The following is a 19,937-nucleotide window of genomic DNA, read 5'->3' as shown; positions in this document are numbered from 1 at the left end:
CCAGGGTGGTTGTTCCTACATCTCTTGCAGTAGTAAGACCTTCCATTCTTATTATTCCCCCGGTTATTGTTTCTAGTACCTCCATTGTTGTTGCGTCCCCCATGGCGATTATTGTACTGGAAATTATTATTGGGGAAATTATTGTTATGGTGGTACTTCTGCTTCTTAAACCCATTCTGGTTTCCCTGTTGGTGTCCTGAAGCTTGTCCTACTTCCTTCCTTTTCTCTCTCCCTTCTATTTCAGCTAACTCTTTCTTCTTCTTTCCCTCCAGAGCATAAAGGTGTGCAGCCCTGCCATATACTTCATCTAGGGTCTCAAATACCTGCCCGCACAGCTTCAACTGCAGATCAGTAGTTAACCCACTCTCAAACTTCCTAGCTTTCGCTTTCTCCGTGGAGACGGATCCTTCAGCAAAACGGAACAACTAAATAAACTTGGTGTAATATTCCGTGACTGTCATCTTATCCATCCTAAGGTTTGAAAATCCCTCAGCCTTCTGCTTCTGCAAAAAGCTAGGATATAACTTGTCTCTCACTTTTTCTTGGAATTTGGTCCAGTTGAACCCAGGTAACGCTCTAATGGTAGCCTCGTTTTGTTGCCACCAAAGGTCAGCCTCACCCCTCAGATAGTAGGTAGCACATCCTACTTTGGAGTTTTCAGGACACCCCACAGCTCCAAACAATTTCTCAAATTCTCTTAACTAGTTTTCCAACACCACAGGATCAGGCTCCCCCTGATAGGTTGGTGGCTTGCTTTGCGCCACCTTTTTAAATAGCTCCCCTTGAGCATCCCCATTACCAGTTGAGTTCCTTGCCACTTTGTAACACCCTAAAAATTCCTTTCCTTTAAATGCACACTTTACTCCTTTTAAAATACGTTTTAGGAATATCTAAGACATTACCGCCACCATGAAAACGGCTAAGGCAAATATCAAAGATACACAGCGGAAGACTTGAAAACCCAAACTATTTATATAACACAATTTAAAAACTAACCCAACGAAAATAAAGTTGAAAATCAACAAAACCAAAGCCAATTAAAATCCACTACAACTTGGAACCATTTAAGGCCCTTATTCAAAACTGAAACAACCCAACTTTTAGTGTTAGTCCACAAAGTAATATAATAAACCATTCAATGCATAAAACAAAACATATCCTAATGGAAGCTAGCATGATTCCCTCTTCACTCATGCCCCGTCATAAACATGCTTCAATACCTGAAAGAGTATCTCTACTTGCCCCCACTACTCTCCATTAAAATGGATCATCGTAGGGCCAAGATCAAGATATGGCCAGACACAAACAACACACACAATCAGCAAAGCTGAGTACATAAGCGTAGCTAAACACACTAACATGCATTCTCCTATCATCACACACACTTACCTCATTGCACCTGTTTACAAGCACACCCAACAACAAACAAGACACAATAACTAGACAATAATTAATTCATTTTGCCTTGATTACGCATCGAACGGGTTTCCAACTCTACCTCCCCCAAATAAATTTGAGGTTAACTGGAACGGGAGCTAACCGTGCCAGCGACAAACCACACAAAGGTGGCGGAATTCCTGCGCATAATAAATAATAAAAAGGAATATACAGCGTCCTGTACTCCATTGGAAGTTATGATCAAATATAAAGTCACATAACTCCCCTCATATGTTCATACTCAAGGTATATACGTTCCAAGAGTTTTGGTGCGTAATCTCTTTCACTTTACGTTATTTACATATTATTAAACTTGGTGATGACTCTCAAAGCATAACTATTCAATCATCAATAGTTATTCAATCAACAAACATACCAATTTAGTTCTTGAATATTTAGTGACCACATAATATTCAATGTTGAACCCTTTTTAATTCTACCTCAGTGTCAAAGACACCTTAAACGCATAATGCGCCACAAATCCTATCCCTCGGTGTTAAACACACCTTAAGTGCACAAAGGCACCGACGTACAATTTATTCCTCGTGTACATAGACACTTATCTAGATCCTTCCTCATGCTTAAAGCATCAATAAAAATTATATGAACCATAATTAAATTCCTTTTCAATATTCCAAACATAATTAAACCATTAGTTTAATTAAACAAGCTCTCTATCATGCCATAAATAAATATGTAGTCCACATAATCATGCCAAAATATAATTTTCCAATCCATAAACCATCACAAATAATTCATGCTTCACAATTCAATCACCAACACCAATAATTCACAATTTAATACATAAACCTTAGCATGATACTACTTGCAATTGATTGAAATCAAACCTAGCATGATTCTACATCATCAAAATATACTAAGTACGCGAACGTACCTTGAATACGATCTTAAACTCGTCACAACTAGTAAAAATTGCTCACTTCGAAGTCTCCTACACATTAAAATTATAATAGAGTATTAAAACCCACTCTAAACAAATTTCCAGCAATATATACTATCCTAAAATCCCTCCTAGAATAATTAGAATAAGCTGAAATATGTTTAAAACACTCTAATTAAGTCCCACTTGATGGGTAATTTAAATTTCCTTCAAAAACATAATATCTAGGGTTCTACATAAAATTCCAGCACTTTATTTCTAATTAAAACTTGCTGTAATTTGGTTTCAAAGCACTTAAATTGAAGATCTAAACATTCATACATCATATACTTTCATAATTTCATAAATCAAGAACCTAGGGTTTCAAAAATTGGGGCTTTTTAATTTAAAACCAAAGCTGAAAATTAATTAACATGATTACAACATTCAAACATCAAAATTTAATCCCAAAATTCATAATTTATAATTAGATCTAAGCATAGATTGAATTAAAACAAGAAAGCTTCAATTTCTTTTTTTATTTATATATGGTTTCGAAAAAAAAAAAAAAAAAAAAGGGAAGAAGGGCGGCAGCCACCACCGGCTGCCGGCTGCTGGCGGCGGCGGCTGCCTGCTGCCGGCGGCTTGCGCCTGCTGGCAGCGGTGGTGAGGGAGGGCAGCCGCAAGGTTAAGGGGAAGGGGGTAAAATAAAAAGGAAAAAAATAAGGAAGAGAGAGAGAGAGAGAGAGAGAGAGAGAGAGAAGTTTACCTTGGGTTTTTTCCACTCTGGTCAAAGTTTGATTTGCCTCATAAGTGGGATATTTATACCCCTTCTCTACTAACCCTCTTCTAGGTTTTTTTTCCTAATTCCTTCCCTAATAAAACTTGTTAAAAATTTAAACTTCCAAAAATAAAACCCCAACTTTTAAATAAAATGATTAAATAAACTTTCCTTTTATAATAATATTAATTAAAATACTTTAATTAAAATAATTACTACTATTTAAATACTTTATAAAATACATACTTTAATTAAAATACGTATAAAATACGGGGTATTACACACTTGCCCTTTCTCCCAACTTGGAGAATGGCTGTTTAATCATCTTGTCTAATAGACATCCCTCGCAATTGTCAAACGATTCTAAATCGAAAGAGTCAAGAACACCTTCTTGTAGAAGTTTCTTGATGCGTTTGATGTTGATGTGGCCAAGACGACAATGCCACAAGTAAGTCTGATTTGACTCTATGGTCTTAGCTCATTTGGTATCATTATAAACAATTTGTCCAAAGACACAAACGTGTCATTCCATAAATATAAACAAGATGATATGTCTTGTGATCAAGTTCAAAATGACGTCCAACGCCACAAGATCAAAATATGGTAGATAAAACTAAACAAGTTTTAAATCTAGACAAAATATGAGATTACAAGCTTTCTTTGAAAGATTATCTTCTTCTTCCACTTGTGTACTCATATCCACTTGAAAAGCACCGCTCACTTTGTTCCTGAAATAGGAGCATATAGTGAGCCAATTTTCCGGTATCTAATACCTTATAAATGGCTTATGTTCAAGTGTAAAGATGATACCTGAGATTGAGGTTACTTTTCTTTTCGCCTCATCTTCTAGATACATGCTACATTCTCTTTTGTAGTGTCCGGGTCTACTACAATAGAAGCAGCGCATCTTAGCTTTGTTCTTGAACTCCTTCTTCTTTGGTCTCAGAGCAACCTTAGCCTTCTTGCAAGAATAGGTTTTCTGGAGCTCTTGAACAACTTCCATCAAGGACAGTTTGTTCCGCTTGGCCGTAAGTCGCATCTTTAATGCAACATACCCCAAATGGAGTGAGCTTAGTAGCATGAGAGCCGCTTGCTCATCGTCCACTGGTTTTCCAATTAGCTCCAGATGGGTGAATAGCCTTGTCATGTTGAGCACATGAGCTTGAAGTGGCATCCCGGGTCTAAGTCTTGCATTATAGACCTTAGCCCATACTTCTTGTCTCTCTTTCGTGAGACACCCATCTTGCGGTGGCTTGATCCTCATGTTCGAGAGTGACCTAGTCACATCTTCCACAAGTCCATCATAGTTGCCTCTGGTACTTTTGGTGACTCTCAAATTGACTACATCTTCTAGAGCTTTGAGCATCATGTCCGGAAAATAGTTGGAGAACTTCCTCTTCCATTGTACCGGGATGGAGTTTTCCATGAGTCTGGAAACTCTTTTACAATCCACACTCCATACCTCATGTGCCTCATCACTCATAATCCCCTTTGAGTAGAAACTCGGGATTTGAGTGTCCAGAATGTGCTCTAGGTAGCAATTTCAGAGGGTCTTTTGGAGTTCCTCTTCCCATTCCTTAAAGTTTACCAAGTTCAGAGAAATTGGCAACTTTTCAGGCAATTCCGGGAGCATAAGGTCGTTGACATTAGTTGAAGACATGATTCTACAATTGAAAGAATTTGAAATAAAAAACCATTCATTATACTTAAATAAGATTGAATTCATGCATTTTAATCAAACTTATTTAAAACGTCTTATTCACACATTAAAAATTGTCCCCATTTTAGGTGAGAATAAGTCGATTCCAAGATCCAAAGAAACAAAGAGTGGTTAAGCATGCTTTGGCTTGTCTTAACACTCAATCTCCTAAGGTAAGCAACGCTTTGCTAATGGCTCCAAGCCACTCTTGGTTGAATAAATCGTCGCATCCAATGCTCTCTAAACAATTTATTCACTTTGCCACGACATGTTAGGACTCCATCACTCATATCGTTGAGTATAACCAAAACCACCTTGCATACCCGGTATGCCTCACGTTCCTTGGAGAAGTAGTGATGCCTCGCTTTGGCGTAGCCCACCACTACCCTCGTTCGGTTGGTAAGTGTGTTTTGGAATGACAAGTTTTTACTCAATATTTTAGGGACCTAGGGTTTCTATGTTGGTTGATTTAAGTGAACTTAATTAATCATCTCAACAATCGAAATCCTAAACATGCATCTAACATATAATTCATATATATATAAACATAAATATATATCGAAAACATAAATAGAGATGCATTTGGCAACTAGCATGACCCCTTGAGATCTTCAAGTCTTCAAAAGGTCTTCATTTGCAACTTCATGGCTTTGTCTTCTAAGAACCCCGTCTTCAAGACTTGACCAAAATATTACAATTGCTAGTATCTACGATTAGGACTAATCTAAATATTAAGGTACCAAAATACTCAACGGTTCGCAGACCGTATTTAGATTTACAAAAATACATCACGGATCACAGTCCGTATTTTCTATCCTAATCGGGCCCCACTAGTTGCCATTTCATAAAACCTGGGAGAGAATTTACATTCCATTCATCCATTCACTATATGTGAATGGCCCATGCATTTTACAACGATAAACAAGTAACAATGCATAAAACGCGCGAGAACTAGTAACTAATCTAGGTGGTTAATCCAATTAACACGCCTAATTAAACTAGTCAAAGTTGTTTTAACCGGTTATGGAAATAACTAAGAGACACTCCCACTAAATTCCGCATCCAACTTAACTAATCCAATTAATTAAGTCGGTGAACCCAAATATTTGCCAAAATTAATTTTTGCAAATGTCGCTAAAAAACTGAGGCCTAGCCTCCAAAAATTTTAATTAAATAAACAAAATAATTAAAATAATTAAAACGACAATTTATGCAAAATACGTATTCCAAAATGTCTAAGTGCCTAGCACTAAGACTTGGAGTCCAAAAAATACCCTTATTTACATATTAAGCAGCGCTAAAATTTAACTTTAAAATAGCATCGCCTTAATACTACAAGAAAAACACCTTTCCGTGGCGATTATTTCGTAGTGATTTTAGATTCGCTACGATATGTAACTGATGTTTGGGAAACAATAAAGGATATCGTATCACATAATAATCGCCACATTAACCCCAATAAAATCAGTACAAAAAAAACCAAATTTCAATAGTCCCACTTTATTCTCTAGTTATTATTCAGAATGGATATTGTATCAATTGACAATCGCTACATTAAACCCAAGAATCGACACTAAAAATCTTATAAGAGATTTTTTTTCCTTTAAAAATTTCACCAAATTTTTTTTGGTTTCCCGGACTTTACCACAGAACTCCCGCCCACTAAAAATTATTTTTGCGTGAAAATTTATTTAGGTTTCTTTTAGTATTAGGTTTTACTAAGTTTGATTCACATTTCACCAGTTAAGCAAAACTAAACCTCTATTCCTTTTAAAAACCCCCAATTCTTCTACATGCAATCTAATTCTCGATCAATTTACCTCTTGGATCTTCAAATTCGAGAAGCGATTAAGGTAAAAGATTGAATTTGATACTTGAATTATCAACTTTTTTTATTATTTTAATTCGTGAATTCATGATATAAGATAATTGCATGCTGCTACCTCAATTCTTCTCTCTGTAAATTGATTTTCGATCAATTCATTGCTTGAATGTATAATTTTGGTAAGAATTCAAGTAATTAATTGTCCCTTAATTTTTCAGAGTATAGAAATTTGATATTTTTACAGAATTAACCATAAAAGAAATACGCTAATCACACAAATTTGCAACTGGTCTTAAAATTGAAACTACTTACATTTGTCACATTGAAATTTAAGAACTTTGTATATTAAAGTTTATGATATTTCATGATTTTTTTAATATTTGATTACAAATAGAAGTTTGTAGTGGTTGTTATTAAGTAGATTTATGCGGTTCATTCCACTAATGGACTATACATGTTCTTGATTTTCGATTGTCAGATTCTTTTGGCTTAATTGTTGGAAGCTCTAAAGTTTATCGTTGCGGCAAATTTTTTTTTTGTAAGTTGCCTTTAACTCTAAAGTTCAATTAATTATATGTTGTTGTTTTGTATGAAGTTATTGAAAATTTTGTAAGTGTTGATTATATTTCATTACTTTGTTTGGTAGTGGTTGTTATTTGTTTAATTTGCTTTATGTTATATGGTTCATATTATAAAACTTAATAGCTTGCTAGTAGACAATGAAATTTTTTTAAACTGTAGAAGATTTAAGCTTTCAAATTATGTGAAAGAATATTCATATCAGTAGTTAACCTTCTCAAGGTGTATATGACTAATTCAATTATATAACTATAATCAAGACAAGAGCTAAAAAATAATAATAGTAGTTGATACGAAGTAAAAAAAAAAAAAAAAAAGCTTTGCTCATTGTGTTAAACTTTTAACGGCATATAATTTTTGGTAATTTGATTACTTAAAATAAATTAAGATGTAAGTGGGGTAGTTATAGTATTAAGATTTTGTAAAAGAAAAATAGTGAGGCTAATATTTTAATACAAATTAATAAATATGGTAAGAAAGAAAAAATAAGAAAAGTAGTAGTGGGTTTGGGTGGGAACTATGAGAGGAGAGATTGAAATGTAACTTTTTGCCCAAAAAAATCAAAGTGTAATGCTTTAAAAATAAAACAGGCGCATCTTCTTAGTGTAGCACATTAAAAAACACGGAGGGAGTACATTTTTAGGATATAATTCTTCAATTCTAACGAGTGCAAGTACTACTTACAACTTAATATAACAAAGATATTAGAGGAAGCAACTTTTATCTTCTTTTTTTGTATTTGTTTGATTCTTAAATGCCTTTTCTCTTATATGATTGACTCATATATGACTTTAAATAATAAAATGATCATGTTCTATGGAATAATTGGTTGTTTAAAGATATGCACATAAGGTGTTGGTTAGAATTTTATATATGCTGATTATGACTACATAATATACATATGAAATTTTAATTTTAATAATTCTCATAGAATCACATTATATTTTTCAATAACAGTGATTTATTATGGATAATCGCAAGCGTAAAAGCTGGGCTGATTATGATATTGGAAGGGTGGAATATAAAGATGGCTTAACTAAATTTGTAAAACTAGCATTTGAAAGTGCTTGTGATGTTACAATTGCGTGTCCTTGTAGCAAATGCGTACGTTACCATAGGCATAGTGAAGAAGAAGTTTACGATCATTTAGTAATAAATGGACCCATGCGTGATTTTGAGAAATGGTACACTAATAATGAATTAGGTTCAACATCTACATTATTAGGGGATGGCCAAGTTTTACAGGAAAAAAATGTTGCTGATGATCTCACACATATGTTAGGAGATGCCTTTGGATTTCATGATGAAATTGTCAATGATGCTTCTAATTTAGATGGTCAAGTTGATTCAGATATAGATAATCAACAAACCAATGATGAGCATATGAATAGCAATGTTGATATGTTCAACAAGTTATTACAAGATGCTACTATGCAATTACACCCTGGGTGTAGTGAGTACTCTAGGTTGTCCTTTATTTTACATCTTTATCATATCAAAAATTCATTTGGATGGTCTGACAATTCATTTAATGAAATATTGAAACTTTTAAAAAGGGCTCTGCCAGAAGGGGAAAAATTGCCTGAATCTCTATATGAGACTAGGAAAATTGTTGATGAGATCAGTCTTAGTTGTGAGAAAATCGATGCATGCCCAAATGATTGTATGCTTTTTTGGAAAGATAAGGCTACGGATGATACATGTAGTTTATGTGGGGAATCACGATGGAAACCTTTTGTTGAAAGTTCTAGTAAGGCTTCATCTAGATCGAAAACAAAGAAAGAAAAAAAATTTCCGATTAAGGTTTTAAGATATTTTCCTTTAACACCAAGGCTCCAAAGATTATACATGTCATCTAAAACTGCCGAAGAAATGATATGGCATGACAAAGATCGCAAAAAAGAAGAGGGTGTTTTAAGGCATCCTGCTGATACTGAAGCTTGGAAGAAGTTTGACTCTATATATCCTGAGTACTCATCAGAACCTCGAAATGTCAGATTATGATTGGCAACTGATGGTTTTAATCCATTTGGTGAAAAGAGAAGCACTCATAGTACATGGCCAGTAATTTTAATGGCATATAACTTGCCACCATGGTTGTGCATGAAGAAGCCATTTCTTATGCTTTCACTCCTAATACCTGGCCCTAAAGCTCCAGGGAATAATATTGACATTTACTTGCAGCCTCTTATAGATGAGTTAAAAATGCTATGGGAGGTAGGGGTGCCCACATATGATGCTTATAACAAGGAAACTTTTCAAATGCATGCTTCCCTTCTTTGGACGATTAATGATTTTCCTGCTTATGGCAACTTATCTGGTTGGTGTGTATATGGTAAAAATGCGTGTCCTTGTTGTAATGAGCATACGTGGTCTAAGAGATACAAAAATAGTGGAAAGTGTTGTTATTTAGGCACTCGAATGCATCTTGATTTAGATCATAAGTATCGAGATGAAAAATCTTTTGACAATACCAAAGAACATAGACAAGCTCCTAGTCCACCATCTGGATATGATGTGCTAGAACAATTAAAGAATGTTTCTTTTACCCTTGGAAAAACTCATGCAGGCCAAATTGATGGCGTGAAAGAAAAAACATGGAAAAAATTAAGCATTTTCTTTGAACTTCCTTATTGGAAGGATGTCCAATTGCGTCATAATCTTGATGTGATGCACATAGAGAAAAATGTGTGTGACAATATAATTAATACTCTTTTGAATGTTCCAAAAAAAATTAAAGGACAACTTGAAAGCTCGTCGTACTTTAAAAGAGATTGGAGTAAGAAAACATTTGTGGCCTGTTGAACGTAGTAAGGGAAAATATTATTTGCCTCCTGCTCCTTATAACTTAAGTAATTCGGCAAAAGATCGTTTCTGTGAGGTTTTGGAGAATGTTAAATTTCCAGATGGTTATGCATCAAACATTTCCCGATGTGTAATGAAGCGAAAGTTAAGTGGCCTTAAAAGCCATGATTGCCATGTGTTGATGCAATTATTTCTTCCTATTGCTATGCGAGAAAGTGTAACTGAAAAAGTGGCCTCGGTGTTGATTGAGCTGTGTGACTTTTTCCGAGCATTATGCTCAAAAACACTCATTGTGCAAGAATTAACCGATCTTAAGTCAAAGGTCGTTATAACACTTTGTAATATGGAGAAAATATTTCCCCCAACATTCTTTACAATAATGGTGCATTTGGTGGTGCATTTAGCTGATGAGGCTATAATTGCCGGTCCAGTCCATTATCGTTGGATGTATCCTATTGAGAGGTAACTAATGCATTTTATCCTTCTATTGTTATTAGTTTTCAATATATTTTTTTTAATTTATGTTTTATTTTTACAATCTTTTATCTAAATTTTTTCTATTAAATTATATGTAGATATTTATCAACACTTAGTTCATATGTGAGAAATAAAGCATGTCCTGAAGGTTCAATTGCAAGTGGGTATCTTCTACAAGAATGCTTAACATACTGCTCAAGATACATGGCTGATGTTGATGGAAGAGTAAACCGTTCAACTAGATCTAATGCTTTAGCTAGTGATGAACCTACTGAAGTTTCTGATCTTTTTGCTTCAACTGGGCAACCTTATGGAAAAATTGAAGGATTTATGATGGATGAAAGACAAGAGGTTCAGGCACATAGATATGTGCTTTTTAATTCTGATTGCAAGGAAATTGAAGCTTTAAGAGAGTATGAGCCCCTGTTACTCAACCATATTTTTACTTTTCATTCATTAACTTCAAATTTATTGACTTTTTAGAATTATTCAGTGAGCACATAGCCTTTTTGAAGAGAATTCATCGACGAAGTCGCCCAACACAACTTCAGTTAGATCGTATGCATAATGAACAATTTAGTGACTGGTTGAAAAATTTTGTAAGTGTTGATTATTTTTTTTAATAAATAGATTAGCTAGATCACCTAATAAGCATAGTTTAATGATTTTATTTTTTAATTTATTTATTAGGTGAATGATCCTTGCAATAAAAGTTATGATAGAATCTCAGATGATGTTAAAGCACTTGCAACTGGTCCAATGCATGTTGCCAAAAGATTCCATGCCTTTGATACAAATAATTGTTACAGATTTTGTACTGAGGATTATGAAAGGAATAAGAAGACACAAAATAGCGGTGTCATGGTCGTAGCAAAAACACAAAGTTATGCTAGCACTAGAGACACACGTCCTACTGTGGGAGAAGTGACATACTATGGGGTTCTTGATGATATAATCGAGCTAAATTATTATAATAAGTTTAAGATTGTATTATTTAAGTGTGATTGGGCGGATATAAATCATGCAAGTGGGATAAAGATAGACAAGTTAAAATTTACTTTAGTTAATTTGAGTCGCTCGATGTATTCTGGAAATCGTTTGACTGATGAGCCTTTTGTGTTTTCTTCTCAAGTGCATCAAGTTATATATGTTCAAGATAGAACTGCACGGGATTGGTATATTCCTATACCAATAAAGCCAAGAGATACTTTTGATATGGGTGATGAAGACTCTGAGCCAAATCACTTAATGGAGTTTAATGAAACTCAAACATCAAGTTGTGTGCATGATCAGCAAAATGTTGAGATTGATATTGATGACTTAACTTGGATGTCAAGTGATGTACAAGGCATGAATGTTGTCGAGAAACTTAGTACAGTATAAGTATGATTTTTCAAAAAAATTTACTGGTTTTGTATACCTGGGAATTATATTCTAGTTAAGTGATGTTTTTTTTTAAATATGTTATTTATTTGTTTTATAGTGTCATTTTTATACCTTTTAAGTTTTTAACTCATATAATTACCATTGATTTTTACATATATTTTTTATTTAATACTTGGGTGTGATATCTTTAATCAATATGTTTTTATCTTAATATTTCAATTGTCTTTAAGAGCATTTTCAGATCTAGATGGCAAAAAGAAGACGTTTGAACAAGATCAGAGTATCTGTGGAGAATCCTTCCACTTCAACAGAAATGGCTGAAACTCAACATACAGATATGGACGCATCGCATACTGTCCAAAAAACAATGTCTAGAGAAGAAACAACCATAGAAAATGAGATGGATCCATCAATGCAAGATGATCAGGATAGTGAAGAAAATTCTGGTATGCATTTGATCTAGTAATTGCCTTTTACCACATTTCCAGTAAAAAACATGAAACAAAGAAAAGTATTAATTTGGTGGACGATAATGTGTGATTGTGAAGGAGTATTATAGACTTGTATCTAAGTAATTGACTTAAACTAGTTGTTCAATAAAAAATAAAATAAGCTTTTTTGCCATTTTTTATTTATTGTCTACTATTATGTACTTGTGAATTTTTTTATCCAGTGACTCGTAGAGGTCCAACTATTCTTGCTGACATCTGGAACCAATCCCCGGAAGAAAAGTGGGTTGTCAAATTCAATCGTTATGGACAACCTATTGGTGAAGAAAGTACTCTTTTATCTAGTTTTATAGGCACCATAGGGAGAAATCCAGAGCTAGCACCACAAGGACATCCTGATTGGAGACTGGTTCCAAAGGAATACAAAGATAAGTGCATGGATGAGATAAGGGTAATATTTAGAATTACCTTATTCATTTCTCTTATCTTCTTCTCTTTTTTTTTTTTTGGTGCAATATTAAATTTTGCTTAATATTGTTATTTTGTTAATTTACAGGCACGTTTTACGTTTCCACGTATTGGGGAACCTTTCATTCTAAAGACTATAGGAGAAAGAGTGAAAGATTTTAGAGGAGAATTAAAGGCTGAGTATTATGAGCCAAACAAGCATAATAGGAACCTACTAGTAGAAAACAAGCCTGGTCGTGTACCTATCGAGCAATGGCTGAAATTAATTACATATTGGGAACAAGATAAGACTAAGGTATGCTTTTCCTATTTAACTTTATGTCCCTTTAGTGTTGGTTTGGAGTAATTTTTTTATTTTTATCTTATTATGTTGTGATATTGGGAAATATTGTACTGGTTGTTTGTTGGATATATAAAATGCAGGACTGCTATCAGGTTTAATAAATTTAGTTTACCCATTTTATGTGGAGATGCTGTCAAAATTTTTGAAAAATCATTCTGCATGTTAATTAGTTTAAAACATAGTCCACTATGTTATATTATGCTATTTTTTTAAGGCTATATTATTGTTACTTGTGAGCTATATAGTAAACTTTACTAATATTCTTACTTGTGAATATGTGTTTTTGATATTCATTAGAGGCGTGCAACTATGAATAAGAACAACCAATTGAAACAAAAAATGCCTCATTGTTCTGGAAGGAAGAGTTTTGCTCGCAGAAGAGCAGAAAAGGTTTTATAATGAGTTTTTTTAATTTCTTTTTACTTTTGCTTTTACTTAGAAAATTATCTCATTATAGAATTTTGTTACTGATTTCAGACTATTAATGGTGTGGAGCCTTCTTGAGCACAAATTTATATTGATACTCATAAGGATAGAAAGACAAAGGATAAAAAAAGATAGATGAAGAATCAGCTAAAGCTGTTGTAAGTGAACCATTCAAAACACTCCTACTTACAATATTTTATTTACATACTATTGCAAAACTGTAAAAGATTCAATAATGTAGGAGTTGATGAAAGAAAAACTAGCTGAAATTCCTGGTGGTGTTGAACAATCTGAAGGAAGAATTGCATGGTCGGGTGATATATATGATCAAGTTATTAATAAGCCAGAAAAGTATGGCAAACTGCGTGGAGTTGGTTTTGGAGTTAGTTCGTCTATTATAAGAGATAACTCATCAGCTAGCCAATTACGTTTGATTTCTTCAAATAATTGTGACAATGTGCAATTTGAGAATTTAATTGAGGCGAGAATTAAGGTGATACAAGAAAAACATCAAAAAGAATTGAAAGAAATGCATGAGAAGGCAAAGGAAGACATGAAACAGATGCATGAGAGACAAGAATATTTAGAGGATAATCTCTCTAAGTTAGTTGAATTTCTAACAAATACTCTGCCAAAAAAACCATCATCTCAAGAGGGAGCCAATGTAGATGAATTGGTAAGTTATTTAATCTATCTTACTAATCAAAGCTACTTTGTTGGATTGCTTGCCTTTGACCTTGATTAATAATTAGTGTTTACTTAATAAGTTAGAGTTGTACCTTTCATGTTTCAAGTTGTCTCTAAATATTGATAAAAGTAAGTTATCTATTTTAAAGATGTTTGAAAATTTGACAAATCACAATGGCTTGATGATACAGGATGATGACGATTTTACCGGCTAGTCATGACAACTTGATCGGCAAATGCTTTTGTTGGCATCAGGTAACAAATATTTTATAATAAGTTAAAGTGCATATTCCATCTCTCTAAAGTTGTATCAATAAACTTATTTTTGCCTCTTTTATATGCAGATGATTATAAATTGGATATGATGAAGTTCGGCTCTCTTTAGGGAATTTTTACATTATCTACACTATTATATACTAAGTAGTTGTTACATTTTTCTTGTTAGTGTATTTGTTTTCATCTACTGACTGGAATTATTTTTTTCTTTGCACTATTTGAAGTGATATTCGTTAATACTTTGGAATCATGATCTATAATATTTATTTTAATGTAATAATAATTTTGAGTGTGGAAACTTATAATATGAATTTTAATATGAATTTTATGACTTCTATAATATTGATTACAAATACTTGTTACAGATAGCAGTTCCGCTTTCTCAGTCCGAGAAGACTAATAATGTCAATCCTTCACACTATAATAAGTACTATTAGTATCGATTCTAGTCGCTACAATAAAAACTAAATAATGTCGATTGCTTTTGACACTATAATTAAGCACTAGTGTTGATTTTAAGTGCCACCAAAATTACCAAATGTATCGATTCATTCGCCACAATAGATACAAATAGTAACAATTGTATTCGCTACGATAAGTTTCAACGGTGGTGTTTGTATTCACTACAGTAACTAACAAATAATGTCGATTACAAACGCAACCATAAAGCAATAGCCTCGATTACAATCGCTATCATATGTGATCTCAGTTGAGGTATGATTAGGCTTTTACAACGATTATAATCGCTACAGTATTCATCACGCTTGGATCTAGTTTTTCGTATCGAATATAAGGATCAACCCCAACGAATGCAAAAAGCGCTACCAAAGGCTAAGGCAACGGGGGATCTTGTATCGAATGGTCTTTTGTTGGGGAAAGTTTTTGTGGCATAAACAATCGATACTAAACGTTATTATAATCGCCACGGAAAGATGTTTTTCTTGTACTATAACCCGGGGTTATTGTGCCAATTATGGGATTGTACGTACCGTACAACAAGTACGTAGTATGCCCATGCGCACCCTCGCAACACCAAGCATGCATGTGGGCTGCTTGTGCTCGCATGCGCTACGCCTAGCCCAGCCAAGCGTAGCAGCACGCACAGCGCGCACAACATTATGCTGCTGCTGTGCCATGCTGCTGCTTGCTGCTGGCTGGCGCGCTATGCTGCTGGCAGCGAGCAGCAGCCCACGCCCTTCCTCGCACACACACACGCACAACACCAAGCACCTAAGAATGAAGTGCCCAGCAGCCTCGACAGCCACATATGGATTGCGTGAGCAGCCCAGCTGGCCGAGAGCTAGCTCGGGGCTCTTAGGTCTCGTGTTGCGTGCTAATGCTTCGAAAATTATCGATTTTGCGTGTGACATTATAAATCAATTCTAAATTAATTTTAGAATCAATTTTGAGAAAAAATGAAAAATAACAAGTCCAACTTAAATAATTCATCCAAATGCAATTAACCAAATTTATTTCCAAGAAACATTCTTTAATAAAATTGGTTTAACTTGGTGTAATAATATAAATTAGGGCAATTCTCACTATTAATTTAATCACTTTAAATTAATCTTGAGATTTTGACAAAATAAAAAATGAACATAAGTTCAATAAAGACTCCAACTTTAATACTTGTGACTCCATGAAAAATTATATCTTCCAATATGAAGATAAACCAATTTCAATCACAAGTTTTAAACTTTATGATTCCAATCAACTAAAAAATGATTAAATCAACAAAGTTTAACCAAAATTCATGGAATTTAGTGACTCAAAGTTTCAATCACTTATCATAAATAAAGATTGAATCTTTAGTACTTGGAAGCAACAAAGAACAACAATTTCACACTTAATGCAATTAATTTGCAATTATGTGAAAAAATAAAACCAAACTTTCAAGCACCAATTACTACCAAGTAATCATGCTTAAAGTGGTCTAAAATTGCATATAAATAAAGGCAAGAACCAAATTCATAACCACCATAAATATGCAATCAATTTTCAAGGTTAGAAAGACTTAAAATTTTTTGTCAAAACGAAAAATCCCTCGAAAAATGCATTTCTGGTCGTTTTTTTGGCTAAAAACAGAGTCTTAAAAAGGTAAAACCATTACCAGAACGCCTTTTCCACCCAAAATTCACTATTTTTGGGTCGAAATCTGAGTTTGGGAGCTGAAGACAGCTCTAATACGAGGTAAAAATTGGAAAAACGAGTTACTAATCTAATTAGCAACTTAAAACCAGAAAAATTAAGCCATAAAAACACCTTGAAAATATTATGATTTTAAAAATAAACGAGCGAGGCTCCGATACCGCTGTTAAGGTTTGGTGAGTCCGACTCACCGCGGAAACAAACCCAAAAACAAGACCGCACTCGCAATAAATAAAACCATAAACATAATTTAATTAATCACAAGATTAAGATAAGCTAATTACCTTTGACGCGTGCTTCGCTCCAAAATGAGCTCTTACTTGAAAGATTCAAGTCCCGCTCACACGGAGACCTCCAACGAAGTCCACCCGCACCAACAAAACCGACTAGGTCCAATGTCTTGGGGTTAGCAATACCCGACCAATAAAACCCGAGTAATTATATTGAGTTCAAAGGTTTTCACTAATTGTGATGCCTTTTTCAACTCTTACTCAAGCATCATTCCCAATGCCCATACTTGGGTATTTATAGGAAATGATGGGAGTATCATTTACTCTCCCATCAATGTGGGATAGTATGACTTTTCCATTTTATTTTAAAGCTAAAATAAAATTAATAATCAAGCTAGTAATAAATTAACAAGTGGCAAGCTCATGTGAGTGGTTAGGTGAGGACCACTTGGAGAAGGGGGGGACCAAACTTGCTCCCTACTCCCTCTCCCATAACCGACCACCTCACTCCACACACACTCAAGGACCACTAGCCACATGGCACCCACCCTTGGGCACCAAGGCAGCCAAGGTGGGCTGTCATGTGCTGCTGTCCGTGGCAGCCACGCCCAGCAGGCCCAGCACTCGCATGCGGGCTGCCAGGCCAGCAAGCCAGCATGCTCGTGCGGGTTGCTGCTGGCATTGTGCCTTGGCCAGCGCTGCTAGGCAGCAAGCAATGGCCTAGCCATACTGCTGCTAGCTGTGGCGAGCTGGCGCGCCTAGCGTTCTAGCTGTTGCAGCTTGTTGCGGCATGGCTTGCTAGCCATTGCGCGCACAAGGCTGCGCCTAGCATGCTAGCACGCACTAGGCAGCGCCTAGCCTTGTGATGCTAGCATGGGTGCGCTAGCACGCACCAGCCAGCCTAGGCTCGGTTTGGTGCGCATGCTAGCCACCATGCTAGGCCATACGCCCTTAGCACTCGGTTTGCTTGGGAATTACGATGCTAGGGGTATTTTGGTCTTTTGTTGATTTATTACTATTTCTCGTCTCGTCTTTCACTATTTTTCGACTCAACTTCCGACGCTCGGTTTCGACGCTCTAAGCTCGAATTTTCGACGTCTAAATAAATATTACTCGGTCGACTCATTAATTCCTTCCGAATTAATTCGTCGGTTCGGTTTGTTGAATGCTAGGGTGTGACCCGAAGGGTTCAGTCAAGATTAAGCTGTAATATTAATTATTCATTAATATTACCGATTGGAAGCGACCTCCACCCAGGCATTCCGATCACTTGACCTCACTGAATATATTAGCTTTCTAATAATTCTGAACCCACTAACGGAATAGTACACTTGTTCGAAGGACACCATTCCTTTCAGCTTCCTACAACGGAGATCACGTATACCGACGCCGTTGGGTCGGTAATTCGTGAGATCCTTCCAGCTGCGGAGGATGAGGAGGGGATACCGTTTGTTCCTGAGACGGTAGAGTCGGTATGTTCCTTATGCATATCAGCATATGTATTGATATATATATATATATTTTCATATACATTTTTTTTGCTAACTGTCCATGTATTTTGGAACAGGTTCCGTGAGAGACCGCGAACGGCATGGTGAGGACTTTGTGCGCTTTCCGAGCTGCTTATCGAAGAGCTCTCATCACTTTTCATGCCGTGATCATCGGATGGTTGCGGTAAGTTTATTATATATTTATTTTTCTTTTAACGAAGTTATCACACATTTTCTGTATTAATCTTCATTCGGATTTTGCAGGATGTACAGTAGCCGTCTGGGAGTTGCCGAGCATCCTGACCTCCTTTGTACACACATTTTTTTGATTAGGAAACAAATGTATATTTTTTTTTGTTGTACATATGACACGTTTTTTGTATATATATGTCATTTTTATTTGTTTCCACGGGTACATTATATACATAAATATATATATAAAGTTGCAATAATTTTCCGAGGGAGGGAAGGCTTCCCGACTTACCTCCTTCGAAAAAATAACAAAAAAGAAACAAAAGAAGGAGAATAGGAAAAAGAAAGGAAAAAAGGAAAGAAGAAAAGAAAAAACTAAAGGAAAATAAAAAAGAAAATAAGAAAAATAAGAAAATATCAAGGAAAAGGACACAAGGGTTAGTAAAAGGTAAGCGTATGATTTGTCTTAAGATATCGTGGGGTTCCATCATTATGTAGTCCAAAATACGGAAATAATCCTAACTCACATGCCGCGATAGAGCAGACGCGCGCAGCTGGAGGAGTTGCGTGCGGCTGTCGCGCGCATGTGAATTGGTTGCGTGCGGACGTCGCGCGCAACTCATGAGTTGCGCGCGCCACCTGCTGGTGAACTTTCCTTCGAGCGAAAATTGCTGAAATTTTGCCCCTCTTGGGTCTATTTAAGTGTGGTTTCGTGTAGGCTTTTGAGTATCTCGCATTCATTCGTTAGTAATATCATAAGGAACTAAAAATAATTAATCTCTCTAAATTCTCTCTCTCTCTCTCTCTTTTTTTTTTGAACAATGGTGAAAACCTTTGAACTACGTTTGAAGCAATGGGTCACTTCCCTTTCAACCGAGGACAAACTAGCTTTCAAAATTTACCACCTAGTCCCTCTATTGAATTATATGCTAGTGATTAATTCTGATTTTCTTCATGCCGCCGTCAACCATTGGACTCTAACCATCATCTTTTCTTGTTTAAAGGGGACGAGATTGTCCCACCTCCTGGCGAGTTTGAGGCCTTGCTAGAATTCCCTACAAATACTCTCCCTATGACCTATGCGCCTACCTTGTTGGATCTCAAACCTATATTCTAAAGATTTTTTGGTTTGTCTGACAATGATATGACTAACATTGGAGCTGAAGAAGGCATGAATTTGATCCAATTTATTTAACACTTCGTCGCCCCTCGTGACAACATGATTAAACAACGCTTTAAAATTCGTGCTTTATGTTATTGTCTTGTTAATTGTTTTCTTAGGACAGGCAAAGAGTATGGAGATTATTCCATGGTGTCCATAGTAGAGCAAATAGAGGGATGCCATTCACCCTTTCCTTG

General features: G+C 35.3%; 4 protein-coding genes across 6 annotated transcripts; all 4 read left to right on the top strand.

The window, feature by feature from the left end:
- Nucleotides 1–6,322: 6,322 nt before the first annotated feature.
- Nucleotides 6,323–14,195, top strand: LOC110711233. Of its 2 annotated transcripts, none has more exons than XM_021889609.1 (8): nt 6,323–6,650; nt 7,101–7,160; nt 12,100–12,315; nt 12,543–12,769; nt 12,875–13,081; nt 13,427–13,519; nt 13,607–13,713; nt 13,797–14,195. In XM_021889609.1, the coding sequence occupies exons 3-7, from the start codon at nt 12,117–12,119 to the stop codon at nt 13,631–13,633; spliced, it is 753 nt and encodes a 250-aa protein (XP_021745301.1). In that variant the 5' UTR covers nt 6,323–6,650; nt 7,101–7,160; nt 12,100–12,116; the 3' UTR covers nt 13,634–13,713; nt 13,797–14,195. The 2 variants fall into 2 exon arrangements, with proteins under 2 accessions (XP_021745301.1, XP_021745302.1); XM_021889610.1 differs by having other exon boundaries at nt 6,324–6,650; nt 12,111–12,315.
- Nucleotides 8,168–9,205, top strand: LOC110711285. Its single transcript, XM_021889665.1, has one exon. It carries the CDS (start codon nt 8,168–8,170, stop codon nt 9,203–9,205), a length of 1,038 nt encoding a protein of 345 aa, XP_021745357.1.
- LOC110711232 lies at nt 9,665–12,107 on the top strand. 2 transcript variants are annotated; one of them, XM_021889608.1, is made up of 4 exons: nt 9,665–10,468; nt 10,600–10,896; nt 10,977–11,082; nt 11,174–12,107. In XM_021889608.1, the coding sequence occupies exons 1-4, from the start codon at nt 9,921–9,923 to the stop codon at nt 11,864–11,866; spliced, it is 1,644 nt and encodes a 547-aa protein (XP_021745300.1). In that variant the 5' UTR covers nt 9,665–9,920; the 3' UTR covers nt 11,867–12,107. The 2 variants fall into 2 exon arrangements, with proteins under 2 accessions (XP_021745300.1, XP_021745299.1); XM_021889607.1 differs by having other exon boundaries at nt 10,582–10,896.
- Nucleotides 13,798–14,645, top strand: LOC110711234. Its single transcript, XM_021889612.1, has 3 exons — nt 13,798–14,231; nt 14,434–14,497; nt 14,587–14,645. Exons 1-2 carry the CDS (start codon nt 13,803–13,805, stop codon nt 14,455–14,457), a joined length of 453 nt encoding a protein of 150 aa, XP_021745304.1. The 5' UTR covers nt 13,798–13,802; the 3' UTR covers nt 14,458–14,497; nt 14,587–14,645.
- The last annotated feature ends 5,292 nt before the right edge of the window (nt 14,646–19,937 follow it).

Source organism: Chenopodium quinoa, unplaced genomic scaffold (genome assembly GCF_001683475.1).
Source record: "Chenopodium quinoa cultivar QQ74 unplaced genomic scaffold, ASM168347v1, whole genome shotgun sequence".
Classification (NCBI taxonomy): domain Eukaryota; kingdom Viridiplantae; phylum Streptophyta; class Magnoliopsida; order Caryophyllales; family Amaranthaceae; genus Chenopodium; species Chenopodium quinoa.
Note: the sequence above shows the minus strand (reverse complement) of the source record. Positions and strands in the feature narration are given on the sequence as shown.

What these genes read in the sequence shown, in the direction of transcription:
- LOC110711232 (XM_021889607.1), top strand. Translation starts at nt 9,921, where the DNA reads ATGTTCCAAAAAAAATTAAAGGACAACTTGAAAGCTCGTCGTACTTTA. An exon ending in TGGATGTATCCTATTGAGAG is followed by an intron (nt 10,469 to 10,581) that starts GTAACTAATGCA and finishes AATTATATGTAG; the next exon opens with ATATTTATCAACACTTAGTT. An exon ending in GTGACTGGTTGAAAAATTTT is followed by an intron (nt 11,083 to 11,173) that starts GTAAGTGTTGAT and finishes TTTATTTATTAG; the next exon opens with GTGAATGATCCTTGCAATAA.
- LOC110711285 (XM_021889665.1), top strand. Translation starts at nt 8,168, where the DNA reads ATGGATAATCGCAAGCGTAAAAGCTGGGCTGATTATGATATTGGAAGG.
- LOC110711233 (XM_021889609.1), top strand. Translation starts at nt 12,117, where the DNA reads ATGGCAAAAAGAAGACGTTTGAACAAGATCAGAGTATCTGTGGAGAAT. An exon ending in GGATAGTGAAGAAAATTCTG is followed by an intron (nt 12,316 to 12,542) that starts GTATGCATTTGA and finishes TTTTTTATCCAG; the next exon opens with TGACTCGTAGAGGTCCAACT. An exon ending in AGTGCATGGATGAGATAAGG is followed by an intron (nt 12,770 to 12,874) that starts GTAATATTTAGA and finishes GTTAATTTACAG; the next exon opens with GCACGTTTTACGTTTCCACG.
- LOC110711234 (XM_021889612.1), top strand. Translation starts at nt 13,803, where the DNA reads ATGAAAGAAAAACTAGCTGAAATTCCTGGTGGTGTTGAACAATCTGAA. An exon ending in GAGCCAATGTAGATGAATTG is followed by an intron (nt 14,232 to 14,433) that starts GTAAGTTATTTA and finishes TTGATGATACAG; the next exon opens with GATGATGACGATTTTACCGG.